We start from the raw sequence: 19,043 nt of genomic DNA, 5'->3' as shown, positions 1-19,043 counted from the left end.
AAAGCTTAGAAAGCTCCTATTGGAATCCAATGAACCCTGTTAAATAAACTTACGAAATCACGAAAAAATGAAGCCTACTTTTAGGCGATTTTAGAAGCACACGGGAAACAAATTGATTGTATAGACGGATGAATGTCCTAAGTCACAAAAGTTTTTGCATAAACATTGGACCGTTATGCAAAAACGGACCGGGCAAAATAAACCGAAAAGCTACGATATCTTACATGTTGTAGGAAACATCGGTAGACAAGCAACTACAAACGAGTACATATAAGTCGAGCCATAAACTATATGCGCCAGGCTGGCTGGCATTCGAAACTCAACTTGACAACTTGTCGACTTGGCGACGTAGCGTAGAAAATCGATGCAGTGTTATTTTTTAGCGATTTTTCCCAATTAAAATTCATGCTGAATCGTCTTATTTACGAACATGCAAATGACGTCCGGCCATAAAGTAAAACCTATACCTTTCTTTAGTTAGAAAGGCAAAAAGTAAACGTTTTAAAAATTGATCGGGATTGCCGATAGATGTCAAATTTGTTTCAGATGCTCACTCATGGTCTGTACTATGAATGTAGAAAGAAATTTCGGATAAAATTAGAAACGAAAAATGTTGGCGAAAGTCTCCAGGTGGGCTTTTACCTTTTTTTAGGATTTTTTTTTCTTATGTTAGGGTAATCAAACGGCTCTAAGTCCAGAACCATATTATGAATCTTGATGAAAATTTGGGGACCGTGCCACGTAGCCCAGTGGTAACGCTTCCGCCTCGTAAGCGGTAGATCGGGGTTCAAATCCCGGCTCGGACCAATACAACTGGTGATCTTTTCTCTTCTGGAATCGATTGCTTAGTAAAGGGAAGGTAGTGTATCGTCACAAACTGGACCTTATCACGACACCTTAGGGAGGCGACCTATGGAATGTTAACATTAACCTTAACATGTTAACATTAAGTTGAGAATGAAACTGCCACTGAATCCGCTTTGTAAATGCCGGCCCCGATACTCTTCAAGGGTGTTCCCCTCAGGAACTGGGAAAGATTTACTATGAAAATTTGGGAGGTTGTAGAGCTCGAAAAGTGCAATTTAAAATCAAATTTTCATTTGGAAACTGTGTAATTCGTTGGAATATCTCATCACATCCGAAAACAGAAGGATATTTCGAAATTTGAGCGGCAACTCGCCCAGGTTCAGCACACTAGCTTTCATGTGCATTCAAAAGAATCAAAATCGGATTCAGGGGAGCTGAGAACGACGCAACACAAAATTTGGCAAAATTTTACCACACCCGAACATCACTCGATCTCTACTGAATTTATTTTCTCAAAATTCGAGGGTTGGAGATAGACAATTTCTGTCAAGATGAATCGATAGAGCGTCGAAAATCGATGCAGTGTTTTTTTAGCAATTTTCAGATTAAAATTCATGCTGAATCGCCTTATTTACGAACATGAAAATGACGTCCGGCCATAAAGCCAAACCTCGATGGTTTGACACCAACTGTCACTTTTTAGTTTGACACCCCTTTTAAACGGAGTTCACACACACTACCAAACGTTTGTTTTGATAGTGTGCGTGAGCGCTGTGTAAAAAGTGACAGTTCGTACGTTCAAGAATGACAGGAAAAGTAAGTAGTTTCACGACGGAATTTCAAAAAAAAATTACGTCATTTTATGCATTTAAAATGGGGGTTTGTGATATGGAGTAATGAAAAAACTAATTATTTAAATCAATAAATAATATTGTGTAACGTATAAGTGTGTCAGCAAGCACACACACAAACGCTCACCTTCCGCTCAACACTTGCCTAGCTCGGTTGGTTTCACCTATCTGTTTTTGATATAATGAAACACCAAAGTCAACAAAATCTTGGTTCTATCCTCCGTTTGTCTTGTTTCCACTTAATCCATAATATTACACATGCTCTCGCTCTCTATCAATTTGCTTACCTAAACCTGACCAGTTCTCAACATTCTAGTTTGTCAAATTTCTCCTTTTTATCGATTTGAATACTCCTACTAAAGAATAAAGTATAATACAGAGTAATAGTTAGTTTTAAAAATCCCCTTTTTCTACAACACGCGCGACGTTTCGAACGAATGAAACGGCGCGGAACTTCTGCCTGTTCGTTGCACCAAATTTGATTCGATTAGCATAATCTACGAACGAAACGCAACTCTACTACACTTTAATGGAAGAGGAAGAAACGGCCCTCTCGCTCTATCTCTCTCTGTCACACACGCACGATACATTTTGATAAGGCTCTATTGTTGTTTCTTTCGATTTTGCAAGTTTTGGCTTCAGTTTCGCGTTGGTGGCTGTGGAAAAGAACGAAAATCAGTCTCATTGACAATAATTTGCAGAAAAGAAACTCACATGAATAAACACAGCTTTGGGCATCCACCGCTTGACCAGCGCGTCCAGTTCGGCCTTCAGCTGCGCCTCGTGACTTTCGTTGCCGGCCTGGTCCACCTGGTCGGACGTTTCACTTGGCGCCGGAGTCACCTTACCATCCTTTGCAGTCGCTGCCACCGTAGCGGACAGCTGATGGTGGTTCACGTACTCGAGGTGCAGTTCCGGCAGCGGTTGCCAGCCGGCCTTGAGCGGGTACAGGTTGAACAGCAGGTCGTACGACGAGAAGGCGAAGATGGTCACGTTGAGCTGGAAGGAAAGCTTCACGTTTGAAAAGGGTTTTGGGGAGTTTCTGAAGGGGACAACGAACCTGCCGATGGCCGGAGAACATGAAGCTGTCGGAGCTGTTGAGCAGCGCCTGCAGGTGCAGGATCTTCCGGGTTGGGTTCTTCAGCGTGATTCGCAGCGTCATCGGAACGCGCACGTACATCTTCTCCTCCAGGTAGCAGTAGATGTTGAGCGGCGGGTCGACCACTTCTGCTTTGGACGAAAGGTACAGTGTTAGGATTTCGAATAAAAAATGACACAAAAAATGATGTCTTCGGAAAAGGAAATTAACAAATGTTCTACTCATGATCCGTAAGCCTTAATTAGCTTCAAATTTGACCCCATTCACTAACCAATGGCAGACGAAAGAAGGGGTGCGATATGGCTAAACAATCAGAACTCTGTATTGTTCTACCGTACTTAAGAAATGGATTTCTCTTCTCCGGACGTGAACATTGAGTAGAGTGAATTGAGTGAACGATTTCACACAATTTGGCTTTTCTCATTCTTAGAACAATTTTTGGAAAAGATTCTCATACGTACGGGCATCAGTCTCACGTTTAATATATTTGAAGTTATCTTTTCTCTCAGCATTCTCGACATGTGTCTTCCATTGCCCCAGAATCGTATTCCTATTTGATTGTTTGATTCGTGGTTTATAAGTTACTAGCGAACACATTTTCCAAACGGATCAGATCTTCAAAATACTCGGTATGTTTATCTTTCCAAAGTCACAAAAGTATGATCGACACTGCTTGTTTTCTCTATAATCATGGGCCCAGCTCGTTTCCACTGTTTATTGTTGAGTTTAACTTCAACATAAAGTAGCACTTATTCACAACGAAATTTAGCAACTTTTTTCACTACAGTAGATTATTATTAAATCTAGATGCAACAAATCCCTTCCAAATTAATCATTTCTTCATAGTACTTGAGTTCTTTTCGCTATCGTTTCCGAGTGAACATCACTTGTATTCTTATGTATCACTTCTGTTTTCCATAATCCGCGCAATGCAGCATCGTAGTCTTTTGAGAATATTGAACATTTTCATCCAAAAACATTGACAGCTGGTCCAAAACAATTTTTTTGCAAGTCATGGTGTTCTATGATCTAATTGACGATTTTTAAACGAACTTACCGATCCCGTTAATCACAAATTTTGACTCGTTGACAATGCTAGGCGTACTGCTTCGACACCACCGCACACAGTAAACTCCAAAGACAACCGTCCTATCACCGGCCGCCGCGTCGCTCCCACCACCTCCCGGTTCCACGCTCCGCCCTCTACCGCCATTACCACTTGCACCGTTACTACTGACAGTCGCATTCACGAACCCATTCCGCTCGTTGTTGGTCAGCTGGACGCAGTCGATCGCCCGGTTGTACACGTTTTTCACCTGCATCTGCAGCGCCTTGCTAAAGTCGTCCTTTTGCTGATCTCCACCAGTTGGCGCTGCTCCGGTTGCCGGAAGTGGACGCACCTTGAAATCTTCCGCACTTCCCGTCGACGAGACCATCATTCCGGCTGAGGGCGGAACGGGCGATCCAGCGGCAGCGTTTTGTTGGGGGGAATTGCTTGTTAGTGGAAGGTTCAGTTGGTTCGTAAGGTTTGCGTTGGTGCTACCAATAATGGTCGCGTTCGTCGGCAGCTTGGCCAGCAGACTGCGGTTGAAGGGTTGTTCGTCCTGGGGTTGTCTGGTGGTCGAGTTAGAACTTTGAAGATCCGGCGTCCGACCCCGGTTGAACGTCAGCTGGACGTCGTTGTTCAGATAGTCGTTCTGCGTGACCCACTCGCGACTCGTGTTGACCGGGTTCAGCAGCCGCAGGTCCTCGAAGCGACTGTTGACCCGTAACCGGGTGCCGGCGATCCGCTGCTGGCCCCGGTACGGTTTTTCCACCAGGTTGTGATCCTGTGAAGGTGGAATCAATTACACAAATTGCCTAAAAAAAACGCAAATCCCTCAAACTCACACTGATAAACTGCGTCTCCAGAATGTCCACCCCGTCCGGCGCCTTGACCTCCATGTTCACCCTCAATATAAAGTCCTCACTCTTGTACGCCCTCGTCAGCGGCTGCCGACTTAACGTGTAGAACCGCCCGCTCAGCTTAACCTCCTCCACGCACGGCACCACCACCGTATCCTCCTTGATCTTCCGCACCAACTCGTCGTTCAAGTTCTCGATCCTTACGTTATGACTATTGCTGAACTTTTGACTACCTCCCGCTCCGCCCCCATTCCGCAGCTGCTCGGCGGCCAGCAGCTTGGCCAGATCTTCCTTTTCGCTGTTGGGTGTCGAGGGTGAGTCCATCGCGGAGCAGGAGGAGGAGGACGACGAGGCCGCCTTCGTCTGGTGCAGGTTCTCCGTTTGGTAGTACAGTCGCTGGCGCAGCTCGATGTTGCCCTCGACGAGGCTGGTCACGTAATACGAGATCGCGGTCTGGGACTGCATCTGCAGCTCGCCGATGTCGATCTGGACGCACGAGTTGATCTTCTGCAGCGGCGAAGCCGTCCCGCCGTCGTCCAGGTCGGTTGTTAGGAAGACTATTGGAGGGTAGATGAGGGATGAAGAGAGGTTTCAGTGTAATCCTGATTGTCAGCAATTGACAGTTGTCAATTGTCAGAATTAATACAAGATCGAATTGATACAAGTTCGAATTAATGCAAGGTCGAATTAATGCAAGGTCGAATCAATACAAGATCAAAATGATACAAGGTCGAATCTGTAGAAGGTCAAATTGATACAAGGTCGAATTTATACAAGGATGAATTTAAACAAGGTCGCATTGATACAAGGTCGCATTCATACAAGGTCGAATTAATACAAGGTTGAATTGATACAAGGTCGAATTGATACAAGGTCGAATTGATTAAAGGTCGAATTGATACAAGGTCGCATTAATACAAGGTCGAATCAATACAAGGTTGAATTGATACAAGGTCGAAATGATACAAGGTCGAATTGATACAAGGTCAAATTGATACAAGGTCGAATAAATACAAGGTCGAATTATTACAAGGTCGAATCGACACAAGGTCGAATTATTACAAAGTCGAATTGATACAAGGTCGAATTGAAGCAAGGTCAACTTGATACAAGGTCGAATTGTCACAAGGTCGAATTGTTACAACCCACTCACCACTATTCCGCAACGTTTGCGGCACGCTCACGCTCACGCCCACGTTCTGCAGGCAGAGGTCCGAGTTGTTGGAGATCTTGGTGGTGACGCGGTAGAACTCGTTCGTCAGCATCGGCTGGGCGCTCTGCTTGGTTTGGGCGCTCAGCGCAAACGTCGGAATGATGTAACAGGAGGTCGCGCCGCCCGTCCGGATGCGTTCCATGCAGTCCTGGTGCGGGTTGAGCAGCTTGAAGACGCGCTGGACGTTGAGTTTTTCCCGGGCGGAGAGGACGGCGTACGTGCGATCGGAACCCATCTGCAGCTCGAGCCGGAAGATGTGCACGTCGACGTTCTCCATGAACTGGTAGCGTTCGCCGACGAAGACGATGCGGTAGCACTTTTGCGGTTCCAGGATGAACTCCTCGATGGGTTTGAGGGCGTTTTGGGGGTCTTCGAAGTCGCCGTATTGGGTGGCGGGGACGCGCACGGAGTTGGACTTGAGGTCGGACAGGAGGATGGAGAAGTTTTTCAGCTTGAGGGGGACTTCGACGATCGAGCGGATGTAGAGCTGGAGGTGCAGTTTTTCGTCGTTTTTGATTTGGCGCTGCTCGAAGGTGACTTTGCACTCGAGCAGGTCGTTGAGCCGGTCGAGGTCGAGTTTGATGGGGCTGGCGAAGGCGGCGAGGGAAGTTTGCCAGCTGGCGGACAGTTCCGGGGCGATTTGACTGCTCGAGACGGGGGACACGTTGTGGAACACTTTCCAGAGGTTTTCGAGGATGAGAATTCGGTCGGACTTTTCCATGGCGATTCGCGGCGACAGGGCTTCGATGCTGCACGCGACAAAGTCCGGAACGGACGCGGAGAGGTAGGCCGAGCGGAGTGTTTTCAGCAGCACCTCGGTGAAGATCGTGAACCACTTGTCGACGCGGTAGTCGGACAGCATGAGCGAGTACAGGGTGAGAGCTTTCGAGTGGTCGCCACTTTTGAGGTACTCTTCGGCCATGTCGATGGCGAGTTTCTTGCGGAAGCGGAGACACTTGTACACCTTGTACTGGGCCATGGCCTGGCCGAGCAGGGTGATGACGGCCGTCGAATGATTGTAGGATTTTTCGTTGTCCTGAACGAGGCAGATGATTTGCTGCTCGGACACGGGTTCGCCCGTTTTGGTGCCTCGGATGCCGAAAAAGTCACTGTACAGGGCGGAGTTGGAGCAGGGAGCAACCTCCTTGCCGTCGGCCGGTCCCAGAGCCGTACACTGAAGAAACGCCTCCTTTCGCTTCCCGATGAACTCGGCCGCCTTGTGGAAGTAAATGCCCGGATGTTGCGTCTGCAGCGGAGCTAGCCCATTCTTGACCGCGTCGCAAAACAACTCCCCGAACGCACTGTACTGAACGCTCAACCAGGCATAATGCTCAAACAGGAGCTCCTTAAACCCAGTCCTGTTCCGGTACTTGCTGATGTGGTTCTTAAAGTGCGAAATCGAATCCTTCGGCGCGTTCAACTTGAAGAACAACCGACAAATCTTGTAATTCACAAACCCAGCAATGGTCTTCACCTCCAAACAGTTCGTATCGACGATCCGAATCTCGTCCAAGTTCGCGTACGTCTGCCGGTAATGCCGCAACGCACTCGATTGGTCCAGCTTCAGCTCCGACACGAACCCCAGCTTAAACTGGTGCCGAATCTTCAAAATCTGGTGCGAATCCGTCAGCTGATCCCGGTGCAACCGAATCTGCTTCATCATCTGCGTGTAGTACGACTGGGCCAACTCCAGGAACGCAGACTGCAGCCGCAAAATGTGCCCCATCAGGTGGTCATTGTGGGGAAGCACAAACAGCATCTTCGCGCTGATATCACACGTACTCGTCAGATGTGCCGCCCGCTCGGACGCCAATAGATCTTCCCCTTGCGCCGCAGGAACCGCCGGCGATCCCTTCTGCAGCAGCACCACAGCCAACCGCGTGTTCCTCCCCTGGAGTGAGTTCTTCAGCGTGGAAATCATCGACGCACACTGCAGCTGCCGGTCGCTCCACTGCGGGTCGTTCCACTCGAGGTCCTGGAAGAGGACAACCACCGCCGGCAGGACGTGCAGGTGCTTGAGCATCCAGTTGCGCTTGAGGATGCCCTTCGGGTGGTACCATTCGTACGATTGGTGTTTGGGTTTCGAAACGGGAAACTCGTAGCTCGCCGGAAGCAGCTTGTACTGGATGGATTCACTGGGGAAGAGAAAGAGAAAAAAGTTTAGGGATATCTATTTTCAAAGTGTTTTTCTTGTGTTTAGGTGGGAGATTAGTTCGAAGGTTATGCTAAAAGAATATTTTTGGCGATAGTAAAGGTAGGATTTCGCAATTTGCAATTTTCAGTGTAAGAACGGGCCTTGTCCGATTAAGGGAAAACTCGAGCCAAACATTTCATTAGGGCACAAAACCAAAACGTAAACATTCGGAATTGTTCCACTATTCCATTCATTAGTACACTCTCTACATGCCCTCCAAGATTCAGATTGATAGCAAACAATTTCCTATTGAAAAAATCACTAACACAAAAGGGCACATAACAATGTTCACTCCAAACTACACAAAAAGTTCAATTGGGCCCTTTTCTTTTTCGTTAGTTTTTTGTAGTTGAGGAACTTTCTATGTTATAAGGTTAACTTTTCATACATTCTTAACACTAATTCACTTCAAAACAAAGTTTGATTTACGTTCCACAAGGATTTCTGCAGAAAATAAACTTCGTCGAAATACAATATTTTTTACGATCCCGCGGCTGCTGTTCAGTACACTTTTGAAGAATTTTTATGTTTCACTTATCTTATCTACACCATCCGATCACAAAACTTCACCAATTATCAAAATTTTCGCTGGATTCCTTACTATTTCTAACTAAACAAAAGGGCCCATAAACATCATTCAAAACAATAATCGGGTGACAGCGCTTTAGTGCCCTTTTAGTTCACTTCGAAATTGCATTCAGAAAGGGCCCATTATGAACAACAGTTGGAATGTTGAATGGGCCCAATAACGAGACTTTTTTAAATTATGAGTTTTATTGCGAAAATCCACATAAATTAAGAAGCAATCTCGAATCGCGTTTTTTGATTTTGTGCCCTAATGAAATGTTTGGCTCGAACTGACAGTTTGCTACAGCAGGATTAGTTGTTCAAATAGAATGGAAAAACGTTGAGAGTTAAGAGAATCAAGAGTTAATAAAATTAAAACCAGTCATGCAAATTGAACTGCACGCGTGCTGCGTTCGTTCTCGTTCTTCTCATTGAACTGAACCTTAGACAAAGGTGCCATGACTTTTCGTTCCAACTTTGGAACGGTACTTTTACGTGCCGTTCTCTTTTTCAATTTTGAACGCGTTCTGTGAACCCTTTGTTTTCTGTCGTTTTTCAGAGGCTACTTCATTACTATTATTGGAGGTAAACTGACAACTTTTATATAGCCGATTTGAACCCGCGGTAGAGTGAATATTTAATTACCAAAGGGTTTGAGTTCGAGTCCGTTTTCAATTCATTTTTTTTATTTTGTTTTTTTTTACTAGCCATCAATTTCAACGAAAACTGTTGGGACCCGAACATTATACGAAACTAAAAATAACGGGGAAGAAATAGGGACTCGATACCGCTACCACCCCATTGAAACTAATTAAGCAAGGTTTACATTTCTGGAGTTTTCTTTTAAAAGGTCCAATAAACCAAATTTTCAGTTTTTGCTTTTTGGGTGTTTTTTAATACCCCTGACTCAAGGCGGCAAAAATCAAAAACTGGAAATTTGTTTTATTGGACTTTAAAAAAAAAAAACTAACTAATAATACAAATTAAAACAACAATTTTTAAGCAAAGGATGATAAGGTTTATTAGAACAGAATTCAAGTAATCTTCAACGTTTTTAAACAAGAACAAATGCAACACAAAATCACAAAAAAAAAATAGAAATTAAGTTTAACCAAATCAAACAGTTCGTCATTCAGCTTTACGAATAGTATTCGTTCCAGGTTTTCTTCAGACAATCGCTCTCGCCTTTCCGTTAAAATCAGTCCAAGTGCACTAAACGCCCTCTCGACGGAGACCTGAGCGCAAGGTGCTGCCAAGACAACTTGAGCCAGCGCGTATAGGTGGGGCTCAGAAGGTTTTTTCTGCTCCCAGAAATCCCAAACACAAGAATCTGCAGACATGCGGCTTTGCAAACAGAGATCTTTCAACTTTTGCTCGATCGTTTTTTGTTGAACGTCCACTCGTGCATGTTTCTGTTGAAGAATTTGTTCGATCTTGGAGGTTGGTTTCTCTGTTGATGATACTGCGCTGTTTGGTAAGTTGTTAGTTTCTTCGATACGACTCTTCAATTTCTCCCAAAGGCGCAGAATGTGTGTCTGAAAAGTTATCAGTTAGTACATATTTTGTTAGTAGAAAATATGAAAATTACCATTGCCGTTTTCAATTGATCTTCTTTGAGAAAATCGCTGCCAGCGTAGTTGATTCTTGGGTCCATGTACACAGCGGCCAAAAATACGGCGTTTTCGAACAAATTCTTCTGACGCTTTTCCAAGGAGACCAGGATCTCTTTTGAGAGAGATGAGTCTATTTCTTCAACTTCAAATCGGCAGGTCGTTCATGCTAGGAAGAAATCACCCATCGTCATGTCGTGTTCCTGAAGGCGCGTCGTTGCTTTTGCGAGTGGTTGGAACGCTTCACTGAAATCGTGCATAAATTTCCAGTTTTTTCTGGAAATCTTCACTCGGTTGTTGTTCTTCAACAGGTCCTTCACGAAATCTTCATGGTCAACAAAATACTATACCATCGCGTAACCAGAATTCCACCGCGTTTCGCACTCCAGAGTAGGAATCGGTTTTTTGCTGAGTTTGAAAATTTGTTTGTAAGTTTTCGTCCGCAGAACCGCCGACACTTTTTTCACAAAAGCCAGCTTCGAGCGCAGTTTACACCTCTTCAAAGTGTCGTACACCGCCAGCTGAAGCGTATGTGCAGCGCATTTAACGGCTTCCAGAGTTGCCACGAGATCTCTTTCCGGTACTGGAGGTATGTCCTCATCGTCTATCCATTCATCATCTTCGTTACAATCTTCAACTTCGCTGTCGTATTCGACAGTCTCTTCCAGCGTGGAATCCTCGGAATCATCGACTTCTGTTTCTTCTCCATTTTCATCCAAATCAATTTCGTAGTTGATCTAAAATTTAAACGTTCTTAAGAAGCAAAAATTAAAAAAAATGGGAAAATACTACCTTGATCAGCATTGACTGCTGTTGCTGTTTGAGGAGCATTGCTGCTTTCACAAAATTTGCGCCGTTGTCGACTGTAATTGAATAAATTTGCCAAAGATCGATCTTGAACCTTTCAAGTAGTTTCAGCAACTCAGCCTTGATGTTCTCCGCTGTCTGTTTGATTTTCATTTCGATTAGGCCGAGAGTCCTTACGACAATTTTTTTGTCTCGAACAAACTGGCAGTTGACACCAAGAACTCCACGTCCTTTTCTCGTTGCAGAGTCAAGTTTCAGGCAAATAAGTCTTCCAGCAACTTCTTGAGAAACAAAATCTTTGAATACTCCCGCCGTGTACTCCACTCTGGAGGAAATGTTATTCCGTGTGATGCATCCAGCATTCAATCCTGCCTCGACAGAGTGGAGGATATCCGCCACGCCCGGTTTCTCAAAAATGGTCAGAGGCAGGCCTGCGCTCGTGACCATTTTAACGCACGCACGAGAGTAGAAATCGTAACTCATCCCGATTGAAATCTTTGGCAGTTTAGAATCGGGCGGGTTGTCGTCCGACGCAAGGCCAAGTTCGCGGAACTTTTCAGGATGGATATCCTTTAAGTGCCGTTTTAAATTACTTTTTTTAGGGCACAACAAAACTTTTTGGCAGATTTTGCATTTTGGAGTGGTCTCGATATCTTCGAACTGTTCGTGAATTTTGCAGGTTTCTTCTTTAAATTTCCTTTTCTGAAGCGCCATTTCTGTTTGAAAAGGTGTTTATTTGGAAACAGTATAACTAAATAAGAAGCAAATTATCAAACCTTACCTCGAAAAAAGTTTGAACTTGAAATTGAATAAATTCGGGAATTTTTCACCAAGACAACTGCTTCAAGCTGGTTAAACTGCAGAATGCCAGTTTCGCAAATTCAAACAACCTCATCGGACAACGGTTACCAAGGATTTGGTCACCATTAGAGAAAAAAAACTTATTAACTCATAAAAAAAGGGAACCGTACCCAGCACTTAGGGAAGCTAAGTGGAAACGCTACCACTGTACTGTGAAGCTTATTGAGTTGTTTGGCGTTTAGAAATGGGTAAATAAAAACTGGTTTACTGAGGTACTTTGGAAGGAAAATTGCCAGAGTTCAGCACGAAGTTCTTCGTTCGTGCAGAAAAGCCTACTGAACGGGGGTTTCTAAGAAACTGGCGTTCGTTCTCAGAGCTGTTTTTTTGCAGTGCTACTTTGTGAACCAGAACGAACCCAGAACCCGTTCAAAAGCATGACTGATTAAAACCAAAAACCATGAAATCAAAGTGAAATAGTTTGAATCAGTTGAGCAAAATAAAAACATGAGATAGATGGTAGCTGAAAACGGAATGAGGAGAAACCACAGAGTAATCCAGAGAGAACAGTCAAAACAAAAGCAGTCACATTTTGTGGCTCCGTTACTTGTATACCCTTTGGAAAAGTAGCGGCTTTCAGCGTTATGTTTTGAGCGTTACGGGGTTGATGAAGAAAAATTTTCATCATAGTAAACTCAGGATTTTTCAGATTTTTTTGTTTTGTTTTGACAAGTGCCATGTTTTGATGACTGATTTGTAATTTTGTTCCTTTCAAGTTTTATGTTTTTTAAGGAGCTTGGGAAGCAGTTAAAAGTTATAATCCAGTTTATGCCTGAAGTGTCCCTCAGCCGTGCCCTCAGGACTACCCAAATGATTTGGCGGTGGGATGAAAACTATGCTTCCTTCCGGGTATTTGTTTCGCTATCTCAAATTGCCGCCCGTGGATCAGGCAAATTCTTATTGCCTACCCAAGGCAGGTTGCCCAACGTCCAGGGGATCCATGAGTGCAATCTGACGAAGTTTATCCTACTCGAAGTCCTATTGAGGTTTTATGAGTACTCCATACAAATATATGTCTTTGTGAAGGAAAATGAATGTGTTAGCAAGGACAAAAGGGGAGGTCAAGGGGGAGGGGGTCGCATGCCATGCAATCTTCGCAGTTTTTATTAAACAGAGGAAAAAAGAGGAAAACCTGACGTAGGTTAGTCATAGTCCCAAGATTAAGACTATAAATGAAAATTAAACATAGAAATAAGAAGATTCCATCTACTTATCCAATGTTTCTAGTAGTATGTTACGTCGTTTCCCAAAAACTGTCCTGTTACAGCTACGAAAACTGTCCCAAACAATTTCGCACAATTTTTCACTTTAAAGAAAGCTTAGTTTTCAGAAAATTCCACTGGAATTCCGTTGGAATTGGAATTAATTACTCGAAACCACATCTCCAGTGAGAACTTGGTCAGTTCGAGCCACAGCGTTGCCAGCATGAAACTTCCAACACGTAATCCAAGTAATTATTTGGCGGAACTTGGCCCACAAGTGAGAGGAGGTGGTTCCTAGACAGCTACAAGTTGGTCCTTTTCCAAAACTTCCACGAAACTTTGGATATACCAGATGTGGTCCGCGATAGTCTTCAGAAAATCCACATTGTTGATTGAGAGATTGTGAAAAATTTTGACAGCTAAATTTAGAACCTGGTTGCTGCGAAAAAAATGTAACGCTTTAAACGTCAACTTTCTCGGAGACAATCAACAGTGTTGCTGAAGGGGGGATGTACCACGATGTACCGCGTAACGCAACCATAAATTAAATGCCAGTGCTCCCTCTGGGTTACTCTGTGACCTCGCGCTCGGCTAGCCAGCGTAGAAATGGGTTACCGAAACTCGGCAGAGCTAGCACCTTCCAAATGCCTATGCGAGTTATTTGCATGTATAGAATGTAGATCTAAAAATACATGGAAACAACTCAATTTGTAAGAAGCGGCCGCGTGGTCCCGTTTGGTTGGTTACACACACACACACATGAACTAAAACATTGCTGAAATATCAGTAACTGCATACCTGTCAAACCGAAATGTCACTTTTGACTTTTTTTTTTGTTTGGCTGTCGAGAGAAAATAATTATTCTCTTTTAAATTTGTCGTGTTTTTTTTTATTTTGTATTGTGATCTTTAGAAACAAAGGTAAGAAAAATGTGAATAACAAATGCCTCGATGCAACCCACCTGTTTTTTTAGATTTGGAGGATTGATGAAATTAATGTTTAAATAACAGTACTGGAAACATTTTTAAGCACAATCAAATTTTGATAACTGAAATACCAGCAACGAATGCTGAATCCTAATGATCTGTCAAACTGACACAAGAAAATAACTGAATTTTCAGCAAAATAATTTGATTTTTTTTTTGCTGAAATTTCAGTTTTTACTGAATTTTACTGATTTTTTAGTAAACTGACTGACATTTGTCACTTTGATAGATAGTGACAAATGTCAGTTAACTGAGAATTCAGTAAAATCTAAATTCGACGCTAACATATCAAAAAGCATCATGTACAAACCGTGCGTTTTGAGAAAAACGCATTTGAATGTTGAGCATCATTTTTCAATTCTCATTTTAACACAAAAGCAAAAGAAGATGTTCTAATGATCACAAACGATGGAAAATGTTGCCTTTATCGATACTTGATCATCCATATTCCATAAAACATAATTTTCGCCATTATATTTAAGAAAAACAAACATAACTTCTTTTGAAATCATTAACGTCTATTAGGTTTTACGCCGACTCGGTTTTTAGGTTAGAAATTTGACAGCTTGGCTGCATTGTTTACATTTTTTGCACGTGTGTCTCAGTAAAAATGTGTGTGCGTGTGCGCTCATGACGTCACGCTGTAAAACCTGATATCACCCTGCTGTCATTGCAAGCTTTGTTATGAATTGTTTTTCTGCGCCGAATGTACATGGCGCCTTTTGCAAGTGGAGGGATGTAAACATATAAACAGGCACTGCTGATACCAGAGATATTTTTTATGTTATTTAATTTAAAATCATTATTAAACAAACTTTACTGAAGTAACTTTTGCTCATTTTTGGTGAAGAGGTCACTTATTAGGAGTACTTTCAGAATATGCAATAATCCAAAAAGTGTCAAAATGTACATTATGGCTTTTGAAATGTTGCCGTCGAATTGCTGAATCGTTTACTGAAATTTCAATTCAATTCAATTACTGTTTATTAGATTTTACCAGTTCTGCTCCAGAATGTTACATTTGCAATTCAGAGATTTGGAGAACCTTTCAACTGAGATCAATTCATAAGCCTTCACTAATTTTGATTTTGCTTGCTGCATGCTCTTTTAGGGAAAATAATTTTTGAGAAAAAACCCTAGATTGTTTACTGAAATTTTAGTTGATGAAAATTTAGTAAAACTTTACTGAGTTTCAACGAAAAAAAAATGGTGTGTAGTGAAAATGTATTGAAAAGATTAAGCCATTGTTCCCATGTTTGAAATTAAAAAAAAAAACCTGTAAAAATAATATTTTGTGATAACTTTTAAGATTTCATCAAATTTTGTGTCGTTCGATACCAAAATTGCAAATTATGAAGACCTATGAAAACATAGTATTTTCAAAAATAAATACGATTTTTTTTTAAAAAACTGTCAATATGTCTTGTAACATTTTTATTTAAAACTTAGTTTAAGAAAGTCATTTAAAATTTAAAAAGTTTTGCTAAAGAACGTAAGCTTGCTTGGAGACGTCAGTCTATTTTTTTCTGTTTTCTGGACCATATTCTCCTAAGATTTTTGAGTAAAAACGTAACATTGTCAACTTTTCTTGTAAATCTTGGATTTTGTTTCCCAAATTCCATCCTCCGCAGACATACTACCGCCCCTAATCTACCCACCTCTCCGGTTTCTTGCTGTTGTTGAACGCATCCCAGATCGTCTTGTGGGTCGTGTTCCGCTGGACGTCCAACCCGGACAAACCCACCAGCGGCTGGGCCGTCGTCACCAGCTCCGAGGGCAGCACGGCCGCGTCCAGTGTCATCTTGGCTTTTCCTCGATGCTCGGCGTTCCGCCCCGTTCCGTCAATTAATCAGCACCAGACAGCACTTTTTCGAGGCCACCTCCTCCACTCTCTCTCGCGGGCTCTTATCACTTGGAAAATTTCACTTTTGTTCCTCCGTGGCCAGCAGCAGCGATTTTGCGGCAGCACGAACAACACATTGACGACTCGCACACCCACGCCGAATTCCGGACGCGACACCACTTTACACCGGGGACACGGACCACGACGACGACGACGAAGGAACCGTGGAAATCATGAAGTTTTCACGGCAAATTTCGGAGGAAAAAATAAGATCGGATGATGACAAAATTTTTCGCAGACGAGATGGAACGGTTTTTGACAGTTTGGTGATGTGATGTCATTGATGTGAGATTGTGTGCGTGATCCCTGACTGAAAAGTCCGTCGGACGTCCGTCGTTTGTCGTCCATGCAACCGTTCGACGTCGCACGACAATGTCGTGCGACATTCGCACGAATGTCATACGTTTTTGCACCAAAATGTCGTATTTGTCGTGCGATCGATGATCGAAATTGTACGACATTGTCGTACGACATTCGACCGACGTCGCACGCTTTTGTTATTTAGAATGTCGTGCTATTGTCGTGTGCTGTCATTTCGGATTTTTAGGTTATGTTGCAGTTGAAAAAACTGTTGTTTTGTTTTTATTGTTTTTTTATTTCAACTCTCAAAATTTCACAAAAATATTTACTTGTTCACTTAATTTCACTTGCGGATCGCCGATTCTTCTCCAACTTTGCTTCCTTCGGGATTTGCCTTGACCGCAGCTTCCGGCTTGGATGTTGGAGGCGGCCGTGGCAGCATCTTGGCCGTGTTGGACTTTTGCTCCTCGACGCGCTGATCAAAACCCGGATGCGACACCTTGGCGACGATCTTGAACATCCGACGGATTGATGTTTATCGGAGTACGAGAGGCTGCTTCCTTGGGTTCTACGGAAGCCACGCGGGACCACACGGGGACGCATGGTTTTCGGCAGGATCAGATCAGAATATGTTTGTTGCCTGAAAAAATATAACATCAATCAACAATTGGCAAGAATTTATAAATTAAATTCAGAATTCAATAATAAATATAATAATAAAATTTCAAAACAATAATTTCAAATATGTAATATTCAAATATTTTGTAACTATAAAAGAAAAACTAAATTTATTTATTCTCGCTTACTTTTACAAAATGTCCTATGTACATAGAAAACCCATGGCGCATTGGTTTTTTTTAAAAAGAATTGTAATTGAAGACATCTTAAAAATTTAAATTTAAAAACGTATAAAACTCAAATTACTGCAAATAATTAAAAAATCCGACAATATTATTATTATTTAAAATTTGTACCAAATTTGAGAATTCTAAAAATATTTAATGATCAAACGTTTACAAATTTCAGCATCATCATCTCATCATAAAATTCTAAAATTCTAAAATTCTAAAATTCTAAAATTCTAAAATTCTAAAATTCTAAAATTCTAAAATTCTAAAATTCTAAAATTCTAAAATTCTAAAATTCTAAAATTCTAAAATTCTAAAATTCTAAAATTCTAAAATTCTAAAATTCTAAAATTCTAAAATTCTAAAATTCTAAAATTTAAAATTTAAAATTCTAAAATTCTAAAATTCTAAAATTCTAAAATTCTAAAATTCTAAAATTCTAAAATTCTAAAATTCTAAAATTCTAAAATTCTAAAATTCTAAAATTTAAAATTCTAAAATTCTAAAATTTAAAATTCTAAAATTCTAAAATTCTAAAATTTAAAATTCTAAAATTCTAAAATTCTAAAATTCTAAAATTCTAAAATTCTAAAATTCTAAAATTCTAAAATTCTAAAATTCTAAAATTCTAAAATTCTAAAATTCTAAAATTCTAAAATTCTAAAATTCTAAAATTCTAAAATTCTAAAATTCTAAAATTCTAAAATTCTAAAATTCTAAAATTCTAAAATTCTAAAATTCTAAAATTCTAAAATTCTAAAATTCTAAAATTCTAAAATTCTAAAATTCTAAAATTCTAAAATTCTAAAATTCTAAAATTCTAAAATTCTAAAATTCTAAAATTCTAAAATTCTAAAATTCTAAAATTCTAAAATTCTAAAATTCTAAAATTTAAAATTAAAATTCTAAAATTCTAAAATTCTAAAATTCTAAAATTCTAAAATTCTAAAATTCTAAAATTCTAAAATTCTAAAATTCTAAAATTCTAAAATTCTAAAATTCTAAAATTCTAAAATTCTAAAATTCTAAAATTCTAAAATTCTAAAATTCTAAAATTCTAAAATTCTAAAATTCTAAAATTCTAAAATTCTAAAATTCTAAAATTCTAAAATTCTAAAATTCTAAAATTCTAAAATTCTAAAATTCTAAAATTCTAAAATTCTAAATTTCTAAAATTCTAATTTTCTGAATATTAAAATTGGAGAGTACCTCAATACCAAAATCATTTACTTCAATTCGTGATATTTTTAACTCCTATTTTTCATTAGACCAAAAAATTTTTCAAAAGTTAATAGATTTGAAATTTTTCCAATTTTAAAATTTAAGAATTTTTACATTTTTTTAAAAGAATTTTTAAAAGTTTAAAATATTTAAAAGAAATAAAAACTTTAACATTTTTAAAATTTAAAAAATATATTTTGTAAACATTTTGTATTTTTTCTTGTTTTTTTTTTTATTTTTTGAATTTTTTAAATTTGTTTTATTTAAAATTATCAAAAATTTAAGGTGTGCAAAAAAAGAGATTTTTTTAATTTTTAGAATTTTAAGAAACTTACTAATTTTTAAAATGCGTAGAATTTATAACAAATAGAATTTTTGATAATTTTTATTTAAAAATATAAATTATTTGAATTTTAGCATTTTTAGAATTTACAATTTTGGAATTTTAGAACATATAATTTTTAGAATTTTAGAATTCAAAATTTCAACTCGTGCGACTAACGTTTTGGGAATTTATGAACTTTATAATGTTAGATTTTTAGTATTTATGAATTAAATAATTTTGTATTTAAGAATTAGGGAATTTTAATATTTAAATTATTGTCAATTTTAATATTTTAGGGTTTATTTTTCTAATATTTGAAGACTTTGAGAATTTTAAATTAATGAATT

At 40.1% G+C, this 19,043-nt stretch overlaps 1 protein-coding gene across 3 annotated transcripts; it reads right to left on the bottom strand.

Annotated features, from left to right (window-relative positions):
- Positions 1-1,719: 1,719 nt before the first annotated feature.
- On the bottom strand, positions 1,720-16,280 carry LOC6049638 (trafficking protein particle complex subunit 11). 3 transcript variants are annotated; one of them, XM_038260619.1, is made up of 8 exons: positions 15,758-16,280; positions 5,816-8,010; positions 4,648-5,219; positions 4,301-4,586; positions 3,815-4,201; positions 2,719-2,888; positions 2,373-2,657; positions 1,720-2,314 (listed from the first exon to the last, which is right to left on the bottom strand). In XM_038260619.1, the coding sequence occupies exons 1-8, from the start codon at positions 15,898-15,900 to the stop codon at positions 2,297-2,299; spliced, it is 4,056 nt and encodes a 1,351-aa protein (XP_038116547.1). In that variant the 5' UTR covers positions 15,901-16,280; the 3' UTR covers positions 1,720-2,296. The 3 variants fall into 3 exon arrangements, with proteins under 3 accessions (XP_038116547.1, XP_038116545.1, XP_038116546.1); XM_038260617.1 differs by having other exon boundaries at positions 3,815-4,586; XM_038260618.1 differs by having other exon boundaries at positions 2,719-2,885; positions 3,815-4,586; positions 15,758-16,279.
- Positions 16,281-19,043: the final 2,763 nt, after the last annotated feature.

This window comes from Culex quinquefasciatus, chromosome 3 (assembly GCF_015732765.1).
Source record: "Culex quinquefasciatus strain JHB chromosome 3, VPISU_Cqui_1.0_pri_paternal, whole genome shotgun sequence".
Lineage (NCBI taxonomy): Eukaryota > Metazoa > Arthropoda > Insecta > Diptera > Culicidae > Culex > Culex quinquefasciatus.
This window is presented reverse-complemented; position numbering and strand designations above follow the sequence as displayed.

Excerpts from the sequence above, each read along its gene's own strand:
- LOC6049638 (XM_038260617.1), bottom strand. The coding sequence starts at position 15,900 with ATGACACTGGACGCGGCCGTGCTGCCCTCGGAGCTGGTGACGACGGCC. Across the intron at positions 8,011-15,757 it reads AACAGCAAGAAACCGGAGAG|TGAATCCATCCAGTACAAGC; the intron begins GTGGGTAGATTA and ends TCTCTTCCCCAG. Across the intron at positions 4,587-4,647 it reads TGGAGACGCAGTTTATCAGT|GATCACAACCTGGTGGAAAA; the intron begins GTGAGTTTGAGG and ends CCACCTTCACAG.